The 20,819-nt window shown below is 39.6% G+C and overlaps 1 protein-coding gene across 5 annotated transcripts in view; it reads left to right on the top strand.

The window, feature by feature from the left end:
• NR3C2 (nuclear receptor subfamily 3 group C member 2) overlaps nt 1-20,819 on the top strand; it is a 206,784-nt gene that overhangs the window by 138,517 nt on the left and 47,448 nt on the right. For all 5 annotated transcript variants that reach the window (XM_071555642.1, XM_071555640.1, XM_071555639.1 and 2 more), the window contains exon 4: nt 12,630-12,746. In XM_071555642.1, coding sequence (XP_071411743.1) covers nt 12,630-12,746 — 117 coding nt within the window. The remainder of the gene's footprint in view (nt 1-12,629; nt 12,747-20,819) is intronic.

The raw sequence follows: 20,819 nt of genomic DNA, 5'->3' as shown, positions 1-20,819 counted from the left end.
CAGCCCAAGGAAGCCCATGGGGACGATGAGGGGCCTCTCTTAGAGGCCAGAGAAGCTTTGTAGAGGCATCACCTGATTATGTGCGTTCATCACCATGACCTATGCACTTTATGACTTTGTCCTCCCAAAACTCATACCTTTCATATTCCCACACGATTTTGAGTTTTATTTCCTTACCATTTTTTGCAGAGTTATGTAGCTGATGGGTAAATTCAGGACAAGGTCATAGGTGCTGTCTGGAAAAAAGGGAGTTTCCCTGCTTGTATCAGCACTAGTGTAGAGAGGTCTTCTTTCTATACCAACTTCTCCAGGCTTGCAAGGGCTGTAATGGCAGATCAAGTCGGGCTCTGGTTATCTTTCTGTAAGTATCTACTCCCTTTCAAAAATGAGTTCAATTCCCACACTTTGTCTTGTGTTGCAACTACTTTAGCTTTAGTCTACTGGTTAACTAAAAGTCAGTCAGTCTCTTTGGAAACCCCTCGAAACCCATCAAGGACCAATCTTTTCACATAACTTCTTAATTATTTCTGCATGTGAGTTTTGGCCATGCTCCAACATTGAAATCATTATGCTGTTTGAGAGTGTAAATAAGTGGGACTGGATTAATAAATTGTATGAAACATGGTGCCACACTTCATTATAATCCACTTATCAAAGTGGAAAAACCTTTTAGTACATAAAGTGCATCTGCTTTTAATTTTCATTTTGATCTTTTTGTGTTTTCAGACACGAGTGTACCTTTTCAGGGAGGCTTTTAGTGCTGGTGCCTGGCAGTTTCAAAGTTACTTGTGAAGATGGCAAAACAGAGCCTAGCAAATTTGGGAAGTATAAGGAAAAGCATAGGACTGGATTATCCTCTCATAATTATAAATTGGGATGCAATGCATCACAGGGAAGTCTGGCATAAGTAGAAGGCAGATTGGTTTTTTGATGTTAGTGACCTTTTTAAAATTTCCATTTTCTTAATGCAAATTTTATCATTTCTACTTACAAAACATGTTTCAGACAAGTGGTTTTGCCTTTAGTCACTGTCATTTTTCCAAGATGAAACAATTGCTTTTGATGCCAGTAGTGAAACCCACCATTTACAGAATACAAAAATACGTTGTCAGTCACGTGAAACTGTGGTTAAGCTCAGATTGTGGCTTTACACCAAATGACCACCATCCTCATTATCCATTTCCTTCACTGGCCTCTCTTGCAAGCCTTAGCTCCAACGGCTGTTGCTGAAGAGATTGGGCTATGGCAGTGGCTGATTTCTGTCCCTTTAATGAGGAAATTACTGTGTTTTATGAGGGTTAATCTGAAGTGGTTTTGTGCTGTTGATACACTTCTTGTAAGCAATGACATTTCAGTTCACGTGAGTTTGTATTAAATAGCTATTTGCAGGAAACTGAAATGAACTCAATCTGGTTAGTACTACTGGGATTTTAATTATGAAAATTGAACTAGAACTCTAACAAAATCTGTGTTCAGACCTGCCCCGTGTGAAGTTAATTGTGAATAGACTGAGAAGTTCTCTGTTTTGTTTTTCTTAAATATATTGAATGCAAGGGGTCAGGATACATACCATGAAAGAGCAGCTACTCTAATCCAGAGGTGAATTATGGATATAAATTACAAATTAATTGGTCTTTAGTTTTTGTTGCGCACAACAAATTTTGAAACAATTGCAGCAATTAGGCAGAATGATCCTTGGAAGTAGAATCATAAAACTGGATTTATGTCTTGGTGATGATCTGTTTATGCCCCAAGATGACTTTTTTCTGTGGTCCTATGCCTCTTTCAGTTTTGTTTTCAGTGGCTGTCATCATTTGGGCTGAAACTTGACACATTCCATTTTACCTGAATATCCATTCCCTTATAATGAAAGGCAAGTCTGATCCCTTCAAGGTGTCATTCTGGCATACGAATTATGTGTCTGAAAAGTTCTGTGTGCTTTAAAACATGACTAGTCTGTTGGTTCTTAACTTCCAGTGGTAAGTTTATATGTGCTGAAAATGTCAGATGTAGATCAAGTCATCTATGGCTTTAGTTGTTCAAGACCTAAAGATGATTCCAGTATGAAAGGTCACTGATATATTTCTGTGGCAAAGCAAAATGCAATTCCTGTTGAAAAGGTGCAGTAATGAAGGCATGGGTTGGGCACCCAGCACTGCAGCTGTCACTAAAGGCAAGTTCTGCTCTTGCCTTGAGGTCATTCTGGTCTGATGCCACAGCCAAGGTGTCAGATCCAGCCTCCCTGGCTGAAGGGGTCCGTGGGGGTGTCACTTGTGACATCATCTCCAATAAAATCTGGGAGAATTAGACAAAGTTTTGATTCATCAGTGTTTTTGCTACTATGTGATACTTTGCTCAGCCTCTTGAGGTTGGATGAGTAAGCAAAGGGTGAAGTAGATGTTTCCAGGTCCCATTCAGGGGTTTTGTGAGCAAAGGCCTGTGGCTCTGCAGCCCAGAAATTCTGCACCCGCTTTGGGGAGTGGTACTTGGAAAGAGCTCCTCATCCAATTAAAGATGGAAATAGAGATCATAATGGGTGTAATACCCTTTCTGCTACTTAATTTATACTTTTTGCTTGGTTGTTATAGTATTTTAACAGTAAACATACGGTGAAATTTCATTATAATTGTCATGTCTTCTTTCCACTATTCCCTAATCTTCTTTCTTTACAGTATTTCCTCAGATTTATCTGGATAACAGAGAATTGAGGTTCCTGATAAATAAATGGAGAGAGAAAAAAAAAAGTAGGCAGAGAAGTGCATATTTCAAAAGGTCAAACAGACCCCTTCTCAAAAAGTCTGCAAACAAATGCAGAGAACTTTTAAGTTCATTGTGGTGAGCATCTGATACTGCTTTGGTCAACATTTCTGTGTCTGGAATCTCAAGAGACTTTACTAAAAGGCTGTGTTGTGATGGTGTTGCTTGCAGCCTTGAAAAGAAAATTAGTGACCAGAGTTCTAGAGGAAAATATTTGTTGACGTATGTGCTGGCAAGATTTTAAATTGTTGCTATTCTACATAATAATATTCATTATAATAAATTTAGCATATTTCCAGACTGAGCTGTAGTAAACTGAACATGAAAAATGCAAGAGAAAAATATGCTTTGAAGATAATGTGTCATTCACACAGAATAAAATTTATGATCTGCTGAGCATGCTAAATGCAAGAACATTAGCAGAGTTGAACTTCAAAATGTTTGCAAAAACCAAAGGGTAGCTAGTTAGAAAAAAAACAGCAGAACATTTTTCACAGAGATCAAGAGTTGGGGAAAGTTTCACTTTGTGAAACAAACTGCCCATTTTTCTAGTAATATCTTACATAAATAGCATGCATGTTATTGAAGAAGACAGCCTGAAATTGCAGATTTTAAATCAGAGTTGCAAAACCACAAAGAATTAATGTTGTACATCTTATTTTTCTGTCTGTCCTGTAAGGGGAGAAGTTCGGTCTTAGTTGGCCTGTTCTATATTATTACTGCAAAGACAGTTTGATACATGAATGCATCAACAGGATGGTGTGGCAAACTAAGCTGTTCAAAGGAAGGAATAGAGGGTAACAGGATTCAGTCTCATGTGCAGTTACAAATACAAATAATTTTATAGGAGTGAATATTTTCAGCATAGTTTTCACTGAGGAATCGTGGCTCAGGGATCCATAGAATCACTGAGAAATACTTACATTACCAATTAGCACTCTGTATTCCAGAATACGCCCCCCACACCCTCTCAGACATTTCCTTGAATGAACTTGGTGTTTCACACAAATCTGATTTTACACTGTGCACTTCCTGAAATCCACTTGTAACAGTGAGCTATTTGTGGACCAAGTTACTACATCGTGTATGTGAATGTAGCAGATCAGTTGGCCACTTTTTATCAGCAAAAATGGAAGGGCATTTCAGTTGCAATTTAAGGTTTTTGCATGATGCTTATTTAAAAAGCCTTTCCAGACCTTTTAGACCATCTCTTGTACATTGAAATTTTCCACTAAAGTGCATTGAAATTTGTAGTATGTCAAGAATGCCTTATCAGATTTTTAGCATGGGAAAGAAACAGTAGACATCATGCATGCAACATGATCTCTGGTAAATGTGTCACATGTACTACTCTGCAGATAACAGGCTCTAAAGACCTCAAAAATATTCAGTTAAAATTTAAACTAAACTGAAAATTTGGAAATTTGCTGTGAGAGAAAATGCTGTAAAGCATTTGATGTGTGATTTTTGTCAAAACAACATCCTCTAAAGCTCTAATTCTCACTCTCAGTATCACTGTATCCATTATGATCTAAAATCAAAAGCAATTGAACTGAAAACTAGTTTCAAAACAGAAACAAAATGATTTCTCTCAATAACAGGATTATTTTGGTATCTATAGGTATTTTTCCTTGTTTTTTCTCCTAAGCAGATTTCCAGTGCTATGTGATTTCACTGAATCAAAAGTGCTTTGCAAATACCAGATACCTTTCCTAGTCCCTTTCTGTGCTGTCTAGTATCATTCAGCGTTTCTTTGACCAGATGAAAAGGGAATTATCATGTTGTCCATCATGTGGCTGTGTTCAGACTTAAAAAAAGCTGAACCAAAAGCTTGCTTAGCTGCTCTGGGTTTCATGAGGCCCTGGCTGTCCTCTGTGACTGACTGTTGATGTGTCTGGTTGGTATGAGGTCTGCCTTTTGTGGAGATGTCAGTGGGAGCCCTGGGGATGGTTTCATGACCAGTTTGGGTCATATCATGTGTTGGTGGCTCAGTTGGTCTGGATAATGGGATGGCTGGAGTATCAAGCATAGGCTTGGAAAGGCTTTCAAAATTCTGCAGTGTATGTTGAGTGTGGCATAAGAAAACATGCACATGGACCTCAAATGTGATGTGTTTACAGATATTTCTGTGCTCACTTGTGTCGCTGTCCTTAGCAGGTTTCAGGCCTGCTGGATAGTTTCTCCTGCAGAAAATAGTAGCCTCTTTTGGGCTACATCCCATGCTCCCTTGCCAAATTTCCTCTCTCTCCTTGATCCCTCTCATCAGTGCCCTTTCAGGCTGCTTAAAATAGTGAGTGAGAACCATTTTTATAACTTCTCATCTCCTTTGCCAGGATCACCAGACCATTCCAATTGTTTTTGTTAACCTGGTCTCAGCCCAGTGTTAAAGCAAGTTTTGGGAGAACATATACAAGCAGGGGACCGTCTCCATTTCAAAACTGGAAGAACATTGGAGTCTGTGATCTTTGGTGTGTCTAGGGAGTGCATAACAGTATGGCAATTTGAAAAGTGTTATGCATATTAAGCATCAGGGGACACAGCCCTCCTTGCTCCACTTTCAGAAAAAAAAGGGGAATCATCTTTGTATCTGTGGTCACCAATGGAGGAAGCTCTGGTAGTTCATCTGTGAGCCCCAACAGATGTGGCCATGGTTTTAAAAAAGCCCTAGCTGGGGTTTGTAGACTCTGCAGGAAGTGGTGCTGTTGAGACTGTTTTTATTCCTGTCCTCAATAATTTTAATATACTTTACTTGGGTATTTTAAATCAGATGTAGCTATATCTCTGACTGCAGTGTGACTGTGCCATTTGAAATCACCAGTTAATGACTGAATGGAGGACATAATACATTAAGAAGGTAAATGAGAAGATTGAAGAAAGTTACAGAACAGAAGGGGGGGGAAAGTCTTGAGGATGAAAGTAGGTAAGGAAAATGGTTGGAAAATAAATTTTACTGAAGGAAAGAAAAAGGAGGGGGAAGTAGAAAAGTAGAGAGACTTACAAAATTATCATTAAAATGGTAGCTAAAAAATAATCCAGTAATATAAAAGGGTAAAGAAACTGAAAGATATCTTGTGATATAGAAGTAGCAGAAGGTAATTTAGAATGAAAAGCAAGCAGGAAATATCCCAGATGTGATGAATATTTTGCCAAAGTCAAAACAAATTTTAATTAAGCCTCTAATTTATTATGAGGGAGGTAAAGCTCTAAATTCTTGTTTCAGGGAAGGATTGAGATTATACCTATGGTATAAGCACACTGTAATAATGTTGATAACAGACTGATATTGTCATCCTGAGTGATTGTCAGATCAGCCTTTGTCTGCAGCCCACAAGCATGTTGTCTGAAAATGATAGGGGCTATGGAGTAATGAGTGAGATAGACCCTAAAGTCAGACTGAATTTTAGGAAACACTGAGAATCAATATCTTAAATACAAACCCTGAGCATTTACTCTGTAAAATGAAGGGGCATTATTCATATCTAAGTTGTGTACTGTGGCTGTGGCATTTATAAGCCTAATTCTGCATTACACGTCAATCTCAGCATGAGGAATCAAGTTTATTAGTTTACTGTGGTCAGAGTGGACTGGTTTAAACAGAGCTGAGGAAGTTAATTATCCAATGTCTCAGGTGGGTGTAGCAATAAGTAACTAGCTGTGGAGAGAGGGACTGGCTGTGGCTGCACCCTTTGGAGCGGTGCTGGGGGACGGGCCCACCGTGGCACGCGGATGGATGGCGGCTGGGAGGGACTGCCCTAATCTGTTTCCCAGGTTGTTCGAACCAGTTCAAGAGCAGTAAAACAAGGTTATGTAATTGACATGTGATGTAGCCTAAAATAGTGACTGCAAACATAGGCTGCTGTTGCTGGGCAGTTGTCAACTGCTTTTAAAAAAAAAGAAAACAAAACAAAAAAAACCCCACACTCCCTTAACTGTGTAACAAATGGACCTTTGAAATGAAAATGTAGCTCTGATTTTCATAGGCTAGCAGACATTTTCTTTTTTTTTTTTAACTGCAAGAAATAGAGGCTTTGTGAAAACTGAAATTTGAACAGAGATTCATCATTGTACTTATCGTCCTGATCTATCTGAGAGTACCTGCCTGCTGCAGATGATGAAATAAAAACCTCAGGTATATATGCAGTTTGTTTCTTGATAATGTGATACAACCTCTGTATGTGGAAAATAAATGTGGCAAGTCTTAGTCTTTTATTTCTATACTGGACATTAAAATGTAGAAATAGTTTATTTTTATTAATTGGATACAGAGACAACATCTGTTTCACAAAAATCTGTGAGGGTTTCGGAGGTGGTTGAAAGGAACTCATCACATGTTCAGGGAGCATAAATGAGAAGTTAGGATATGCAGATTATGTGATTTCTTGCTGTAGGAGGCAAAGCCCTTCACTGGGGCTGTATCAGAAAAAACTAGTGTTAAGTTCTGTTTGCTGACCAGATACTCTTGAGGTGAGAAACTTCCCTTAGAAAATCCTGGTGATTTTCTTGAGCATGTTTGCTTTGTCTTTCCTTGAGCAGGGAAAGTCTGTAGCTCAGATTGGAAGGGATGCACAGGCTGGGCTCATGCAGTCTGACAGGCTGACGGGTAAAGGGGAGGGACAGAAATAAATGTTATTTATTCTATATATACCTATCATTGTTATTGTGGAGATAATCTTCCCAGTTGGGAAATATGGAGAAACTAAGCATTTATTCCATCCTAGAAGCTGCAGAAGGGATTCTATTCTAGCTCCTACGTGCAGATCTGCAAGGCAGGGCTGGAGGTGGCTTCCAGCTCCTCTCTCCTCAAACCCTGGAGGAAGGCATGGCTTTCTGGCAGCCTGCAAGGAGAAGACAACTTTGCCTGCAATTTTCTGAGTCAAAGTATTAATTCTCATCGTGCAGGAAGAAGGAAAATTTTACGTGTGTTTTGATGTGCTTCAGTAAGACACTATTTTAAAAGCTGAGGTTTTTTTCAAACTACTTCTGCTTCATTTGGTCCTCAGCTGCGGCTTGAGTTTTCTCACTTTTCTGTCCTTTTACAAGGCTTCCTCAATCATGACTTTGTCTTGGGACCTGAAGCACACCCTCATTTCAGACCCTGTACCCAGAGTGGATTTTGGACTTTTTCCTTTCCTTTTCTCCGTGGATATTGCAGTGAATGTGTAGCTCTAGCAGAGTAAAACAGGGAGTTGCCTGCCCAGGTTAAATCAGGAACGCGCGCTTGGAAGGCAGTGGTGCCACAGGAGAGGAGCTGGTTGTTAGTGGCACACAAGTGAGCATGAGTCAACAACCTAATGCCATTGCCAAAGGCCAACTCTGGTCCAGGATTGCATTAGCAGGGCTGTTGTGTGCAAGATGCAGGAAATAACCATTTTATTTGCCTTAGTGATGGTGAAACTCAGCAAGAAAAATGCACCCTGTTTTATGAAGGAAACTGGAGGAGAATAAGAGGGATAACAACAGATTTAGAAAACATGACCTATGAGGAAAGATTGAAGACAACTGGATTTGTTTAGTCCAGCAAAGAGATGGGGAAATAAATCTTTTGATAGGCAGGAGATTGCTCTGAGAAGGTGGTGATCTATTTCTCCGTATGTCTTAGGGGGATTGTGAACATCTCTTTCAGTTGCAAAAAATATTCCCATTTAAGTGAAATGTAAAGGGAAAAAAAACCCCACAGTTTCAAGTGTGGCTAATCACTAGCCTAATCATGTAGGGCTTGTAGGAAAGTTGCAGAATACCTTTCCTCTGAAGATTTTATTACAAATATAGAGAAAAGAAGAAGGCTGCCTGAACTGTGAAGCTAGTCTTATCATGCTTCCATGAGTGGGCTTGAATTAATCAGTCTTTGGATCCTCTTCCAGCACTATACATTTTTTTCGTTACAAAATTTAACATTTGATCATAGTAGTTGCTATTTTAACAGGAGTGCAGAAGTGTAGAATACTAGTTAATGATTTGCAGTTCCTGACTTAGACTTCAAAAAACTGGAGGGAGGAAAAAAAAAAAAGGATTTTTAGGAGGAAGATAAAACATGTGGAATATTTCAGAAATTTCTGTAATTTTCTAATTTTGCCATAGACAGTAACAGAAATAATAGTGACAAGGATTATCTGTATCCTGTTCCTTCTGCAGCCTTACACATATGGAAGTATGGAAACCCTTGAGGAGTGCACCAGTGCTCTGCACATGTACATAAGTTCATCTTACCAAGTCAGGTTTTGGGACTGGTAGCTCAATCACTGTGGTGGAGTTTTAAAATGGGGAAAGGCACAACTTCCACTGTAGCCTAATTTAGAGGTCAAATAAGAGCAGCTGTTTTTCTCTCCTCCTTTACTGCTGAATTTTGCTTATTCAAGAAAATGCAGTAAGAGAGAAGGCCGAATTTCCTGAATACTTCCTTTTTGTTTTCTTTTTTAAGCCTGTAAGAAGCAGGGAACTAAAGAGTCTTTGAAGGTGAGAGAGTTGGAAACATTAAAGTATTTCTGTGCGTGCATTTGGATGTGTCAATCCGTGGTATGTAGTGGCACAATAACCTGGAAAATGAAAACTTCACTTTTCCTGTAGCTCTACTGCTAATAGAACAGATCCTGCTTTCTTCTTAGTGTGTAACTGTGTAGTACCTGTTAATTACTGCTTTTGAACAGACAACTCTCTTCCCATCTTTTGTAACTCAGTATTTTAGATGGAACAGGAACTAACTCATGTGAGTGCACTTAATGATGGCATATGTAAAAATTACTTTAATCTTAATGCATTTAGCACACGGGAGGTGAGAATCGATACCTACTCTGTCACTTGCCAGCCTACTTGTGGGTGATTGAATGGGATAAAAAGAACAACTGGATTAAGCTAAACCCAAACTGCACAAGCAGATCGATGTATCTCTTGAAAGAGTTGGAGATCTAGCACCACAACATCAGCCTCTTTTCAAGATGATCTCCACCATCTCATTGAGATCCTGAAGAGCCCCAGAGGTTTTCAGAGTGCTGCATCAGTTTTATATACGTAGGTTTTTGGTTTGATTCTGAAGTTGAGGGGTCTGACAGAGGTGCATTCTACACAAATGGGACATGCTGATTCATTATGAGTGTCTTTGCTTTGCTAACTTACTTTACAAAATTGGTTTTATATTAAACATACCATATTTGATTGCATGGAAATCTGAAGCCGTATTTTTTTTTCATTATAGGTGACAAACTTTTTAACTGAAAAACTGTCCATTACTATTTTATAGCTGTACTCTACATAGAGTGTTTGCTGGAGTGTTGTTCTGTTCTATTTTTTTAAGGGTTTTCAAGTTACTTCCATTATTGTAAGTTTTAAGATAATTGAGGTTATTTAATTCTCTTTTTTTAATTAAAAAAAATTGAGAAGATGGTATTTGCTTTTTGGAAAGCAAAAGATAAGAATTTGGTATCTACTGTGTCAAGCTTTTGTACCATACATTAGTACTTAGTGATGCAAAACTTGAAAAACACTAAGTTATGGGTTTTGAAATTTTTTGATCTAGAGTAGATAGATCAGAAAGCAGTAATTGCAGGCTGCATAAACCATTTGAAGTGTGACTTATACGATATTCTGCTATTGTGGGAATATTTCTTATGAAGTCACATTGAATGAAGTAAACATTCCCACAGTATTTAAGGATGCAACGCAAGTCATTATGCTGGAGTACATAAATGTTAACTTCTTTTTATTAAACCCATTAACTTTTTAAAGCAATAGTGAAAAACATTGACTTAACAGGTGCACAGTTTCGTAGAGCAAACTGCCTTTAGGGTAATTCTGCAATGGGGTTCATTTTGCAGTGTTTGAGCTGACTTGTCATATTAATAGCCTGCACCCGCCTGTGGAAGCCTAAAAATGGTATTGCAGTACTCTGTGATGTACAAAGGACATTGTACGAGCACTGAGCAATTGTACCTGCATTCCTGGCAGAAAATAACCATTTTTCCCCTCTCCCCACAAAAAAACCCCCAAAAGATAGTATGCCAGTATTTGTAAAGGCATATAAACCATCTTTATGTTGTATATCATAATTTTAAATGCTTTTGTTTTCTCCTTTAATGTTATTTTCATGCTGTCTGCATGATAGTTCTTTAGGAGATGTGCTCAAGTCAGTACAGAGCAGAAATGTAAATAGGAATTAAGTTGACTTTTTTCTTGTGTATCTGTTTTTTTATAGATCACATCATAAAACAAACATTGTGCAATAAGCAGGTTTTCATTTTGTGATTAGCTGAGAACTTTATCTTTCTCATGTTCAGCAGACCTACTTAAAACCAACTGATGGATACTGGTACTGTCACTATATTGTGCTATTGATTTTGTGCCTGATGTAACTTATTGTTTTGCCTAACTTTTATACTTTTTTATCTGTATCACAGTGCTAGGTAAAGTCCCTTAATAAACCCCTTATTTGCCCATCTGCTTGTTCTTTAAACATCTAAAGCATCATCTAAATGATGATACCTTTGTGATACTACAGTAACACCTTGCTTCCTAAAATAAGATTGCTTTTCTTTGTGGGAGATGGTCAGTGAAGAGGTTCAGGGAGCAGTGCAAGCTTTGGTTCACTGTCTAAAGGATAACATTGGGTCAGGTGAAGGGAAGTCAGGTGCAGGGATAGAAGACTACTTATCTGAAGTTTTAAGGCAAATTCCTGAAGGAGCCCAAAACAGAAGTCAAGTCTTCTGTGTCCCATGAATATTCTCTTTATTTTTCCCTGTAGAAGCACATGTGTGTTATGGAATAGCTTGGCACCCATATTTTATACCTCCTGCCCTACAGCAGCTCTGTACCCGTATCGAGCTGTATCTTTGCTCCCTCTCCCTGCTTGCGTCGCCCCCTGCCCATTTCAGTGCAGCCCTGCTCCTGAGCTCTGCCTGGACTTGTCCCCTCCCACAGCTCCTGCTCCTTTCGGTCATTGGTATCAACTTCAGCATTATTTGCACAGCTCTGAGGTTTCTTCACATTGGTTCTGGCCACTCCATGTCCCTGTGTGCCACCTCTGGATCAAGGCACTGAAAATAATCTTTTTCCTCTCACTTCTGCTGTCACACTCCACCAGCCCCTCCTGGCTTCTTTTATTCTTTCACATCAAATTCAAGCAGCAAGCCTTGAAAAGTCCATGTGGGAGTGCCCTTGCCTGAGACACTGCATCTGTTTGCTCCACCTATATTTCTCCCATGGAGTGAAATGCCTTTTGAGTCTCCACGTTCTCAAATGCCAGCCTATTTCCCTGCCAGCCTATGTATTTTCCTTCTGCTAAATGTTGTGCTTTAAATGCCTGCTGTCTCTTCAGGAGTGCTTCTGTGGGGCTTTACAGAAATGAAATAATACAGTTGTGATGTAAGCCTGTTTTCATAAACCATTCAGAAACGTTCTGCTGTATAGAAGGTAACTGATTAAGTCAGCAATCAAGTACTTGGTGAACTGTTGGAAGAGAGTGGAGTATATTGGCAAAGTTAACCTCTGCTGTGCATTTCTGCTTTATATCCTGAACTTCTTGAGCATGGGAATGTACCAATATTGTCAGCCTGCTCTGTGATATAGCACATGTAAAAAGATTCAATAAAGCTCAAAGCAATAGTTTGTTTTTCACTAAAGGAAAAATTCCAGTCCTATTTAGGAAAAAAAAAATAATGAGATCTCTCTTGAGAGTGACACACCAAAACTTTTCCCCGAGTTAGAGATGCTCATAGTGAAGGCCTGTGACAACTCACCAAGATCACTTGGAAAGGCTAAAGAATGGAATTTGAAATGTCTTCATTATTAAGAATCTTAAAATGACTGCAAAACAGCAGAGAAGAACAAATTGGAATTATGTAAATATATCCTCTAATAATGCATTTTGGTTTTGGTTCATTCAGGACAGCACAATTACCTGTGTGCGGGAAGGAATGACTGCATAATTGATAAGATTCGAAGGAAGAACTGCCCAGCCTGTCGATTACAGAAATGTCTGCAAGCTGGAATGAATTTAGGAGGTAAGCAGAGTATAATAGTTTGGTCTCCTAATTTGATTAGGCAAAAACATTGGAAATGTGCAGCCTTTTTATAGTTCTGGCAGCTGCATAATCTCAAAAGTTTAAGGTGGAATTATCCTGAAGAAGTGCTTAATAGCTAATAAACTCTATTGTCATTCTAAGTTGGGTTTTGGAGATACATATTTTATGGCTCAGAAAAAAAGAAAAGTGGGTGTTCTATGATGACAGTAATTTTAGTGGAATATCATATACTAAAAGTGTTAAGGTTTCAAGTTTTGTATGCTTTTTTTTTTTGTTATGAACCTTCTGAAAACACTTTACACCATCATGAGAGTAAAATCACATGTAATTAACCTTCTCAACATTTTATGTTGCTTATTCAGCATTTATATTGATTTATTTCTGTGACTGTTAGGATAATCAATAATTTTGATGATGTTACTCCATCATTCACATACCAAGAAAAAAAAGGCAAGGAATCTTCTAATTAATTATCAAAAGTACTTTGAAAACAGTATGATAACAATATATAATAGTTTTTCTGTTGTTTTAATTATTCAGTTGCAATGTCTACACCTTTCTGGCTGTGCTTCAGTGGGTGTCATGTTTCAAGTCATCATCTGAGCAAATAGTATTACAAATCCGTTTTAACCAACATTCTTGTGTTTATTATGTTGGCTGTGAACAGGGATTTGGATACCACTACAGGTCCTTCCCTGATGCACAGAGTGACCCTTCCTTTGAGTGTTTTCACTGTACAGAAAATTGCAACATGATCACATTAATTTCTTCCTGTATCATTTCCTATTTCACAATTTACTTTTTGTCCTCCTAGATCTGTTCTCCTAGCAGCTGAGTTTAGTTCTACAGACAGATTTAGCTGCTTGTCTTTCATAGGTTTTATGCAAAATCCTGGTTCCTGTCTGCTGCCTGGTACCTTCTCCTACCTCCCAGACTTCTTTTTCTGTCTTGTCTCCTGGCAGAAATACTCAAACAAGACACACACTGCTTTTTTTGGGGAGAGTAGCCCTGTTAAGATCCCTTGGAACACCTGTACTAATTTTGATATACTGCGTTGCCCTCTAGACCCATTATTTCTTTTTCCCAGGGGAAAACAGGGCCACATTGTGGCATGCTGGGAAGGTGGCAGCACTCCCTTGGTTTTGATCTGTGCTGTTGAATCTGGCAAGGCAATCAGGAAGGTCAGCTCCATGGAGTGCTGGAAATGTTGCTGCCTTCCTCCAGCAGCTGGTGCGGGGCGTGCACCTTGGATATGCCCTGTGCAGCACTGGTGGAGCTCCTCCAAGCGCTGTATGTGCTTAGAACTCCAGCAAAACACAGGGCTGCCATTGGATTGATAACCTTCTGAAACAGCAGCACGTGACACTTCGTCTGCGTTGTCATGAGTTCATCGCTGAGATGTCCTGGTGTGTTTCAAAGGACACGTTCACGTGGTGTCCTGTGCAAAAATGCAAGGCAGGAGGGAAACTTTGCTAGAGGGGGTTGTGGTTTTGGGAGGGTTTTTTGTTTGTTTGTTATATTGACTGGAATGCTGTAAATGCATTGAAAAAGCTTCCCTTGTGTTGGAGCTTGGTAAACTGCTGGCAATTGTAAATAATGATTGGTGTTTAATGCAGTTTTTGGACCTCTCACTCTGGAGTGTGTCCAGAGAAGGGCAACAGAGTTGGTGAAAGGTCTGGACCACAAGTCCGATGAGGAGCATCTGAGGGAGCTGGGGCTGCTTGGCCTGGAGAAAAGAAGGCTCAGAGGAAACCTTGTCACTCTCTGCAATTACCTGAATGGAGGTTGTAGCAAAGCGGGTGTCAATCTCTTGTCCTGAGTGACAGGCTGAGAAGAAATGGCCTCGGGTTGTGCCAGGTGAGCCTGTAGACATATAGGATATCAGGAACAATGTCTTCACCCTAAAGGTGGTCAGGCACTGGAATGAACTGCCCAGGAAAGCAGTGGAATCACCATCCCTGGAAATGTTCAAAAAATGCATAGATGTCACCCTTTGGGACATAGTTTAGTGGTGGGCTTGACAGTGCTGGGTTAGCAGTCGGACTTGATGGTAGTAGAGGTCTTTTCCCAGCCTTAATGATTCTGTGATTGAATGACCTGGGAGGCCAAGTCTGCCTCTGCAGTGTACAGCTGGCATGTGGTTGAGCTTTGCAGTTTAGCTGTTGCAGTGATTTTCTTCATAAAGAAACCTAAGGTGACATTCTTCCTCCTGACTTGATCCCTTTATGCTCATAAAGGAGCTAAAATGGCATGAGGAGGTCTTTCCAATCACTGCTGGGAATGAGACAGTGGGGAAACAGTTCTGGGTGACAGTGCTATGCCTTCTAAATGGTCAGGGAGATAAAGGACAGGTTAGAGGCAGAAGGGAGGGCTGCCAGGTAAAGCACCTGCAGCCCAGAGGCATCATTTCTGTTTGGAGAACAAGAACCCTGAGGGCTGCCAAATCATGCTAATGGACCTTCCAGCCTTTGAGCCAGCCCAGCCCTGGCAAGAAATGTTGGTAGTTGAAGGACTTTTACTGCTTAGGCCATCTGTTTCTGGTGGTGAGCTCTGCATGGGACCACTACAGAGGAGCATCGCAGCATCCCAGGGTTAGTTTTGGGACCTTCCGTCTGGTATTGAAAGGGATTTCTGAGGTGCTGGTGATGATCATCGCAAAGAAAGGAGGTGGAAATGGCAAGAAGAGATATTAATGGGTACTTGAAAACAATAATTTTCGTCTAAAACTCCAGACTTTGGTAGTAAAAAACATGATTTCATGATTAGCTTAAATAGAATGAGTATGGTCATAATATTATGAAGATACATTGTGGATTGTGGTTTCATGTGGTCAGCCTAGTTTTGCCAAGACTATACATTACTCCAATGAAAATGGGTTTTTACCTGTTTCTAACTTAAACTTATAGACAAAATGGGCACTATTTTACTTATGATCAGTAAGGAGCTGGAGAAAAATGAATTTATAAATGCAATTTAGTTTTAAGTCATCTTTGCAGCATAGTACTGTATATAGCTGTGGCACACTGCACAGTGCTGTGCTCTTTGTGCAGTAGATCTAAGTTAAGCTCTCACCCTCCAAAGGGGACCAAATGTAGACACAAACCCCAAACTGTATCAGATATGCTGATGTGCTTTGATTCATGAGAAACAGAGAAAGATGATATGCAAAAGGATCATCAGCATAGCTCAGGGCTGAGATGTGTGCAAGTTGCTGAAGCCATCGACATTTATTTTCTATTTGTATGTAACTATGATGTTGTATCCTCTTGTTTAAAAAGGAAAAAAGAAGCCCAAGTTCCAGATGATCAAGAAGAAATGTTGCATTAGGGAACAAGGTCTTATCTCCTTTAGTCTGGAAAGGAATTTGCCTGTCCTTTGTCACCCTCCCCATGTACAGGTGGCAGTCTAAGACCCCAGACTGCCACTCACCCAGCTCCTCCCAGTTACTGAAATAGGGGGGTTGGGAAGCAAATTTTGTAATTTGACAGTTTGAGATTGTCTTCCTACTGTTACTGAAGATACTAATCTCTGTAATGTAAAGCTGGAAATGGGAAATGGTGTTTCCATGTTTCCTGAAGCGCATTTTTACACAATCTCTGATTAATCTACTGATCTTTTTTCTTAAGTTTTTTTCTCTTTTTGTAATATTCTTTATCAATATTTTTAAAATAGTAAAATAGAGTGCTTTTGTACTCTGTCAAAGTCTTACAGGTTTGTTTTGATCTTTTACTTCCCAGCATGCTGAATTTTTTTTTTTACTAAATTAAAAAAAATGCTATTTTGATAGGTGGCAGCATGCCATGATTAAGCACCTTATAAAAAAAAGTATGTAATTCAGTGATACAAAATACACCTTTTCTTGAAAGCTCAGCCAAAATAATTTGGCAGTTTTATTGTTTACCTCTTTCTTTTGTTTGTTGAAAAATTGGAGCATTTTCCAAGCTCTTATAACCTCTAATAATCTTTAGAAAATTATTCATCAAGTCAGCAAATAATTTACCTAATTATCTTATTTTCTCAATTTTTGTTTTGATTTTATAAGAAGCATCTGCAACCTGTAATTTCTGCAAAGCTGAAGTTGCCAAGTATCACATTAAATCATTCTCCTCATTTCCAGAAGGTATATGTGTGCACTGCAGACAATGCAAGTAGGACTCCAAAACTTTTTTGGGAATCATATTTTGTTTGTTGTTTTGTTATCTTTTTTTTTTTTTTTACTCCAGTGACATATGCTAGGCTTAATTATTGGAAGAGATTCAGAGTGAGCAACTGCACTGTGAAGGTATGCTGGCCCATTTTTGGTTTCTGCTCTTTTCAAGATTCTGTAATTAATTTTCAGTTAATTATGGACCAGAATGACTTCACGAATTGGAAAGTTTCTTCCAGCATACGCTGTGATCAGATTTGGCGAGTCTGTCGCTTTTGCACGAGAGATTTTCATCTGACTCCCCCCTCATGCTGCTGTTCCTTAGTTGTGTCTGCCCCCTTGGTAGCACAGGGGAGGGGTGGCACAGTGAGACCTCCCCAGTGCCACACTGATGCTCAGCATAGTGTCTTATGCCAGCATCAGCTGCATCCGGGAAGGCAGCAGTCCCTGGGATGTATTGCATTGCAACCAGCAGGGCACAGTCTCCTGGTGTCATTCCTGCTGTGTGCCATGGCCTGTGTTGAAGCCTGGAGAATGGGGCTGTCATTTGAGAGGACCACCACCACCCCCCTTTGCTTGGCAGGTTGGTTCTTGCTCCTCTGATGTGACCTAGTAATCAGGCACCCCTCCCTCTTCTGTTGCATGATTAAAGATCCCTCTTCTGCCATGTGATGTCCCATATGTGCTTAGAGGACAGAAAAGTGTGGAAAGGTCAGTACTATGCAAGACAGCAATGCTTTCCTGCCTCAGCTCCCATATGAAACACTGCTGAGATTCACCAGCACTGGTCGTCCACAGCAGTGAGAAGCAGCTTGCTGAAGGACCCTTTGGATCTTGAAAGGACATAAAATAGATTTCACCTTGCAAATTACATAGTTCATCATTCTGTCTGCAGAGACTGCCTGTGAAATCTGAGTCTTGGGTCTGCATACATTTACATATGTAAGACACTTCATGCACAAGATGCTCTGTGTGATTTGTAGTCTTCATTTGCAGATAGCCTTATTTTTTATATATTAATATACTTCAATAATTTGCAAAACAGGTTAATTGAGAGAATTAGTAATAAGATACAGTACTTCACCTTTTTGCCCAGCTTTCTATTTTCTATTTAATAACTCATACTAGTATGGATTTAAAACTGTGGTATTATTTTCAGTTACTTGAGCTTATGTGGCTTTTATTATCGATGTTCCCTTCTTTTTAAGAAAAAAGAAAGCAAGAGGGAGAAAATTAAGAGGAAAAGTCTGAGTGTCAGAAAATGGAAAAGTAAGAAAAACTTAAATACAGCAGAAATTCATCCTCTTGATTTTCTTTAAACATTTCTACTAATCAAAGTTTCCTAAATTTTAAAGGAAAATAAACCCCTCTGTCTAAGACATAAGCAACTTTGTGTATGTATGTTTTAACTTTAATTTTTCATTTAAACTTTAACTGCAAAATATTTTGAAGTGCCGTTAGATTTAATGCATTTTTTTTTTCATTTTTCATGTAGCATTTTCTTCTGTGGGAATCTAGTCAATATTTTGTTTAACTTGAGCATTCAGATGGGCTTTTGTCAGTTCTTCCAAGAAACTTCTACCAGTATCAGCGTATGTTAAAGTTATTTGTGGGGTTTGTGAAGCAAATGTTGTCAATTTTTCTTGCATTTTAGCTGGAGAGCTGTTGTGGTACTTGTACCTGCCCGTGTCTAGATTATCATTAGCATGTATCACCACTCCACACCCTGTGAATATATTTTTTTTAAAAAAGGCAAAAAAGTCAGTCCTACTGTTGAAGATCTTATGCCAACTAATTTATTCAGCAATAAAATTTTCCTACTTTTTTGTCCATCTTCCTCCATGTATACTGCTCTTGTCCTACTCTCCATGTAACCTTCTAACCTTTTACTTGAATCAGCCTCATGAATGCAATGTTTAGATAGTATATTAGGAAATATTTCTTCACTGAAAGGGCTGTCAAGCATTGTAACCATGAAGGGGTGGAATCACTGTCCTTGGAAGGGTTCAGAAAATATGTAGATCCAGTGCTTAGACATATGGTTTAGGATGGACATGGCAGTGTTGTGTTAATGGCTGGACTTAATGATCTCAAAGGTCTTTTCCAGCCTAAATCATTCTTTGATTCTGTGAATATTGTAGATAACTAAGAACAGTCACAACTATTAAGAAACTATTTGTGAATGATGATTAAATATGCAGAACTTTGAAGAGGGCTGGTAATGTCAGAGTAATCTCTTGTGCATTGGTTAAAAGCAGTATTGAAAGTGTGTCCTTGCATTTGGCATTTTGCTGATGATTTTATTTCATATGTGAAGGCAGCTCGAGAAGGTGCACTGCAGTCATCTGAAAGCACACAGTTGACATCCAGCAATCCTTGATCAAACTCCTAATCAGGTTCATGCATTGTTTATTCAAGTTTTCCTGTTTCCAACTCTGCCTTCTGCAAGTGCCCAGCTGCCAGCAAGATTTGTCTTTGCTCCAGGAACAGGCTTTTGGCACTGGTCTGCTGAACTCCAGACTTCTCTGTTTTATCTGCTGGACTCTCCATCCTACCATTCACGGCATAACACCCTTGGTTGCCAGCCTTGCAAAGGAACTGCAGCTTTCCTGGGCTCCTGCTGGGAGTGTTCGTCGCAGTGTGCCTCGTGTCACGCGGCAGTGTGGTGTGTGCAGGCTCTGGGGGGTGTTTGATTTTGGCACTGTGCATCGTTCCCTGTATGAGCTCAGAGGTCGCCCTTTGCCTGGCAGTTCAGATTCTATACATGGTGCCTTACTTTGGCTCGAAACACGAGATTGACATCATACAAGTGCTCACAGTTTTCTGAGATGAAAGTTCAGGTCCTGCCAGAAGAAGTGCAAAACAATCTCCCACCATTGTGCTGAAGCACAGCAGTGCTCTTGTTTAAGTGCCTTCTGCCAGACATTCTCTGACAGGCTTGCTGGACCTCTGTGCAGGGCCCATCAGTTTTTAAGCTCTTCTATTGGTTGTTAGAGCTCCAGCTTTCACCTTCAGGAGGCACCCAGAGCAGATGACATTTGTGGCCTCTTGACTGCCCAGAACCAAAACTGACCCCCCCTTCTTCCTTTCTGCTCTGGTATACCTCCTGCCTGTAGGATATTTAAATTTAACAGCCTGTTTTCCTGAGGATCTGAAATGAATTTTTCTTTAACTTTGTGGCTCATATAGATGCATAAAGGCAAGAAAGCTTGTAGCACCACTGTTCGTTCCTTTGCCTCATCATGCTGGAGTAGACCAGAGTGCTTCAGCATTTCTGAAATTTGTTACATGCAGCTCTTGGTGAGGTTTTGGGTTTTTTTCTGAATCACCCAATTCTCATGCTTCCTTCCACAGTGCTGTAAGTCCATATCCTTTTTACTCTTCCCCACAGTAAATGTGTAGTCCTTGCTTGCTGTTATCACCAGAATCCTCCTGAAACCTCTCCCTGTGGTTTCTGGTGGTGCATTTGCATTACTTCCACTTCCCTGTCACTGTGAGAAGCTGTAGGAGCAGGAGGAACTTGTCCTTTTAGCTTCTGCTGAGCCATTGCTTCAGAGAGTTTCCACCTGACTAAGAGGGCACAAAGATTTAATTTGCCATGCTTGACACAACTTTGGCCAAAATATGGTGGGGTCACTGTGCTGAATTGTGTTTTTTGTTAAAACCCTCATTTGTTGCCTCCAAGTGTGATGTGGACCAATTCAGAGGTGTTTGGAGTAAAGCAGTGAGAGTGATTAGTAGCCTTTAAAACTTGACTGGTTGAAACATGTTTAATTACTTTGTTATTATTTAGTCCAAAAGTGGCTGGATGGAGGGTTGAAGGGGAGGACCAAGAAGTTTTGCTTTATTTAACAAGTATTGGTAAAGAGAAAAGGGAGATGATCTGTTTTCCATGTCTGTGAAAA

This window comes from Pithys albifrons, chromosome 5 (assembly GCF_047495875.1).
Source record: "Pithys albifrons albifrons isolate INPA30051 chromosome 5, PitAlb_v1, whole genome shotgun sequence".
Taxonomy (NCBI): domain Eukaryota; kingdom Metazoa; phylum Chordata; class Aves; order Passeriformes; family Thamnophilidae; genus Pithys; species Pithys albifrons.
Note: the sequence above shows the minus strand (reverse complement) of the source record. Positions and strands in the feature narration are given on the sequence as shown.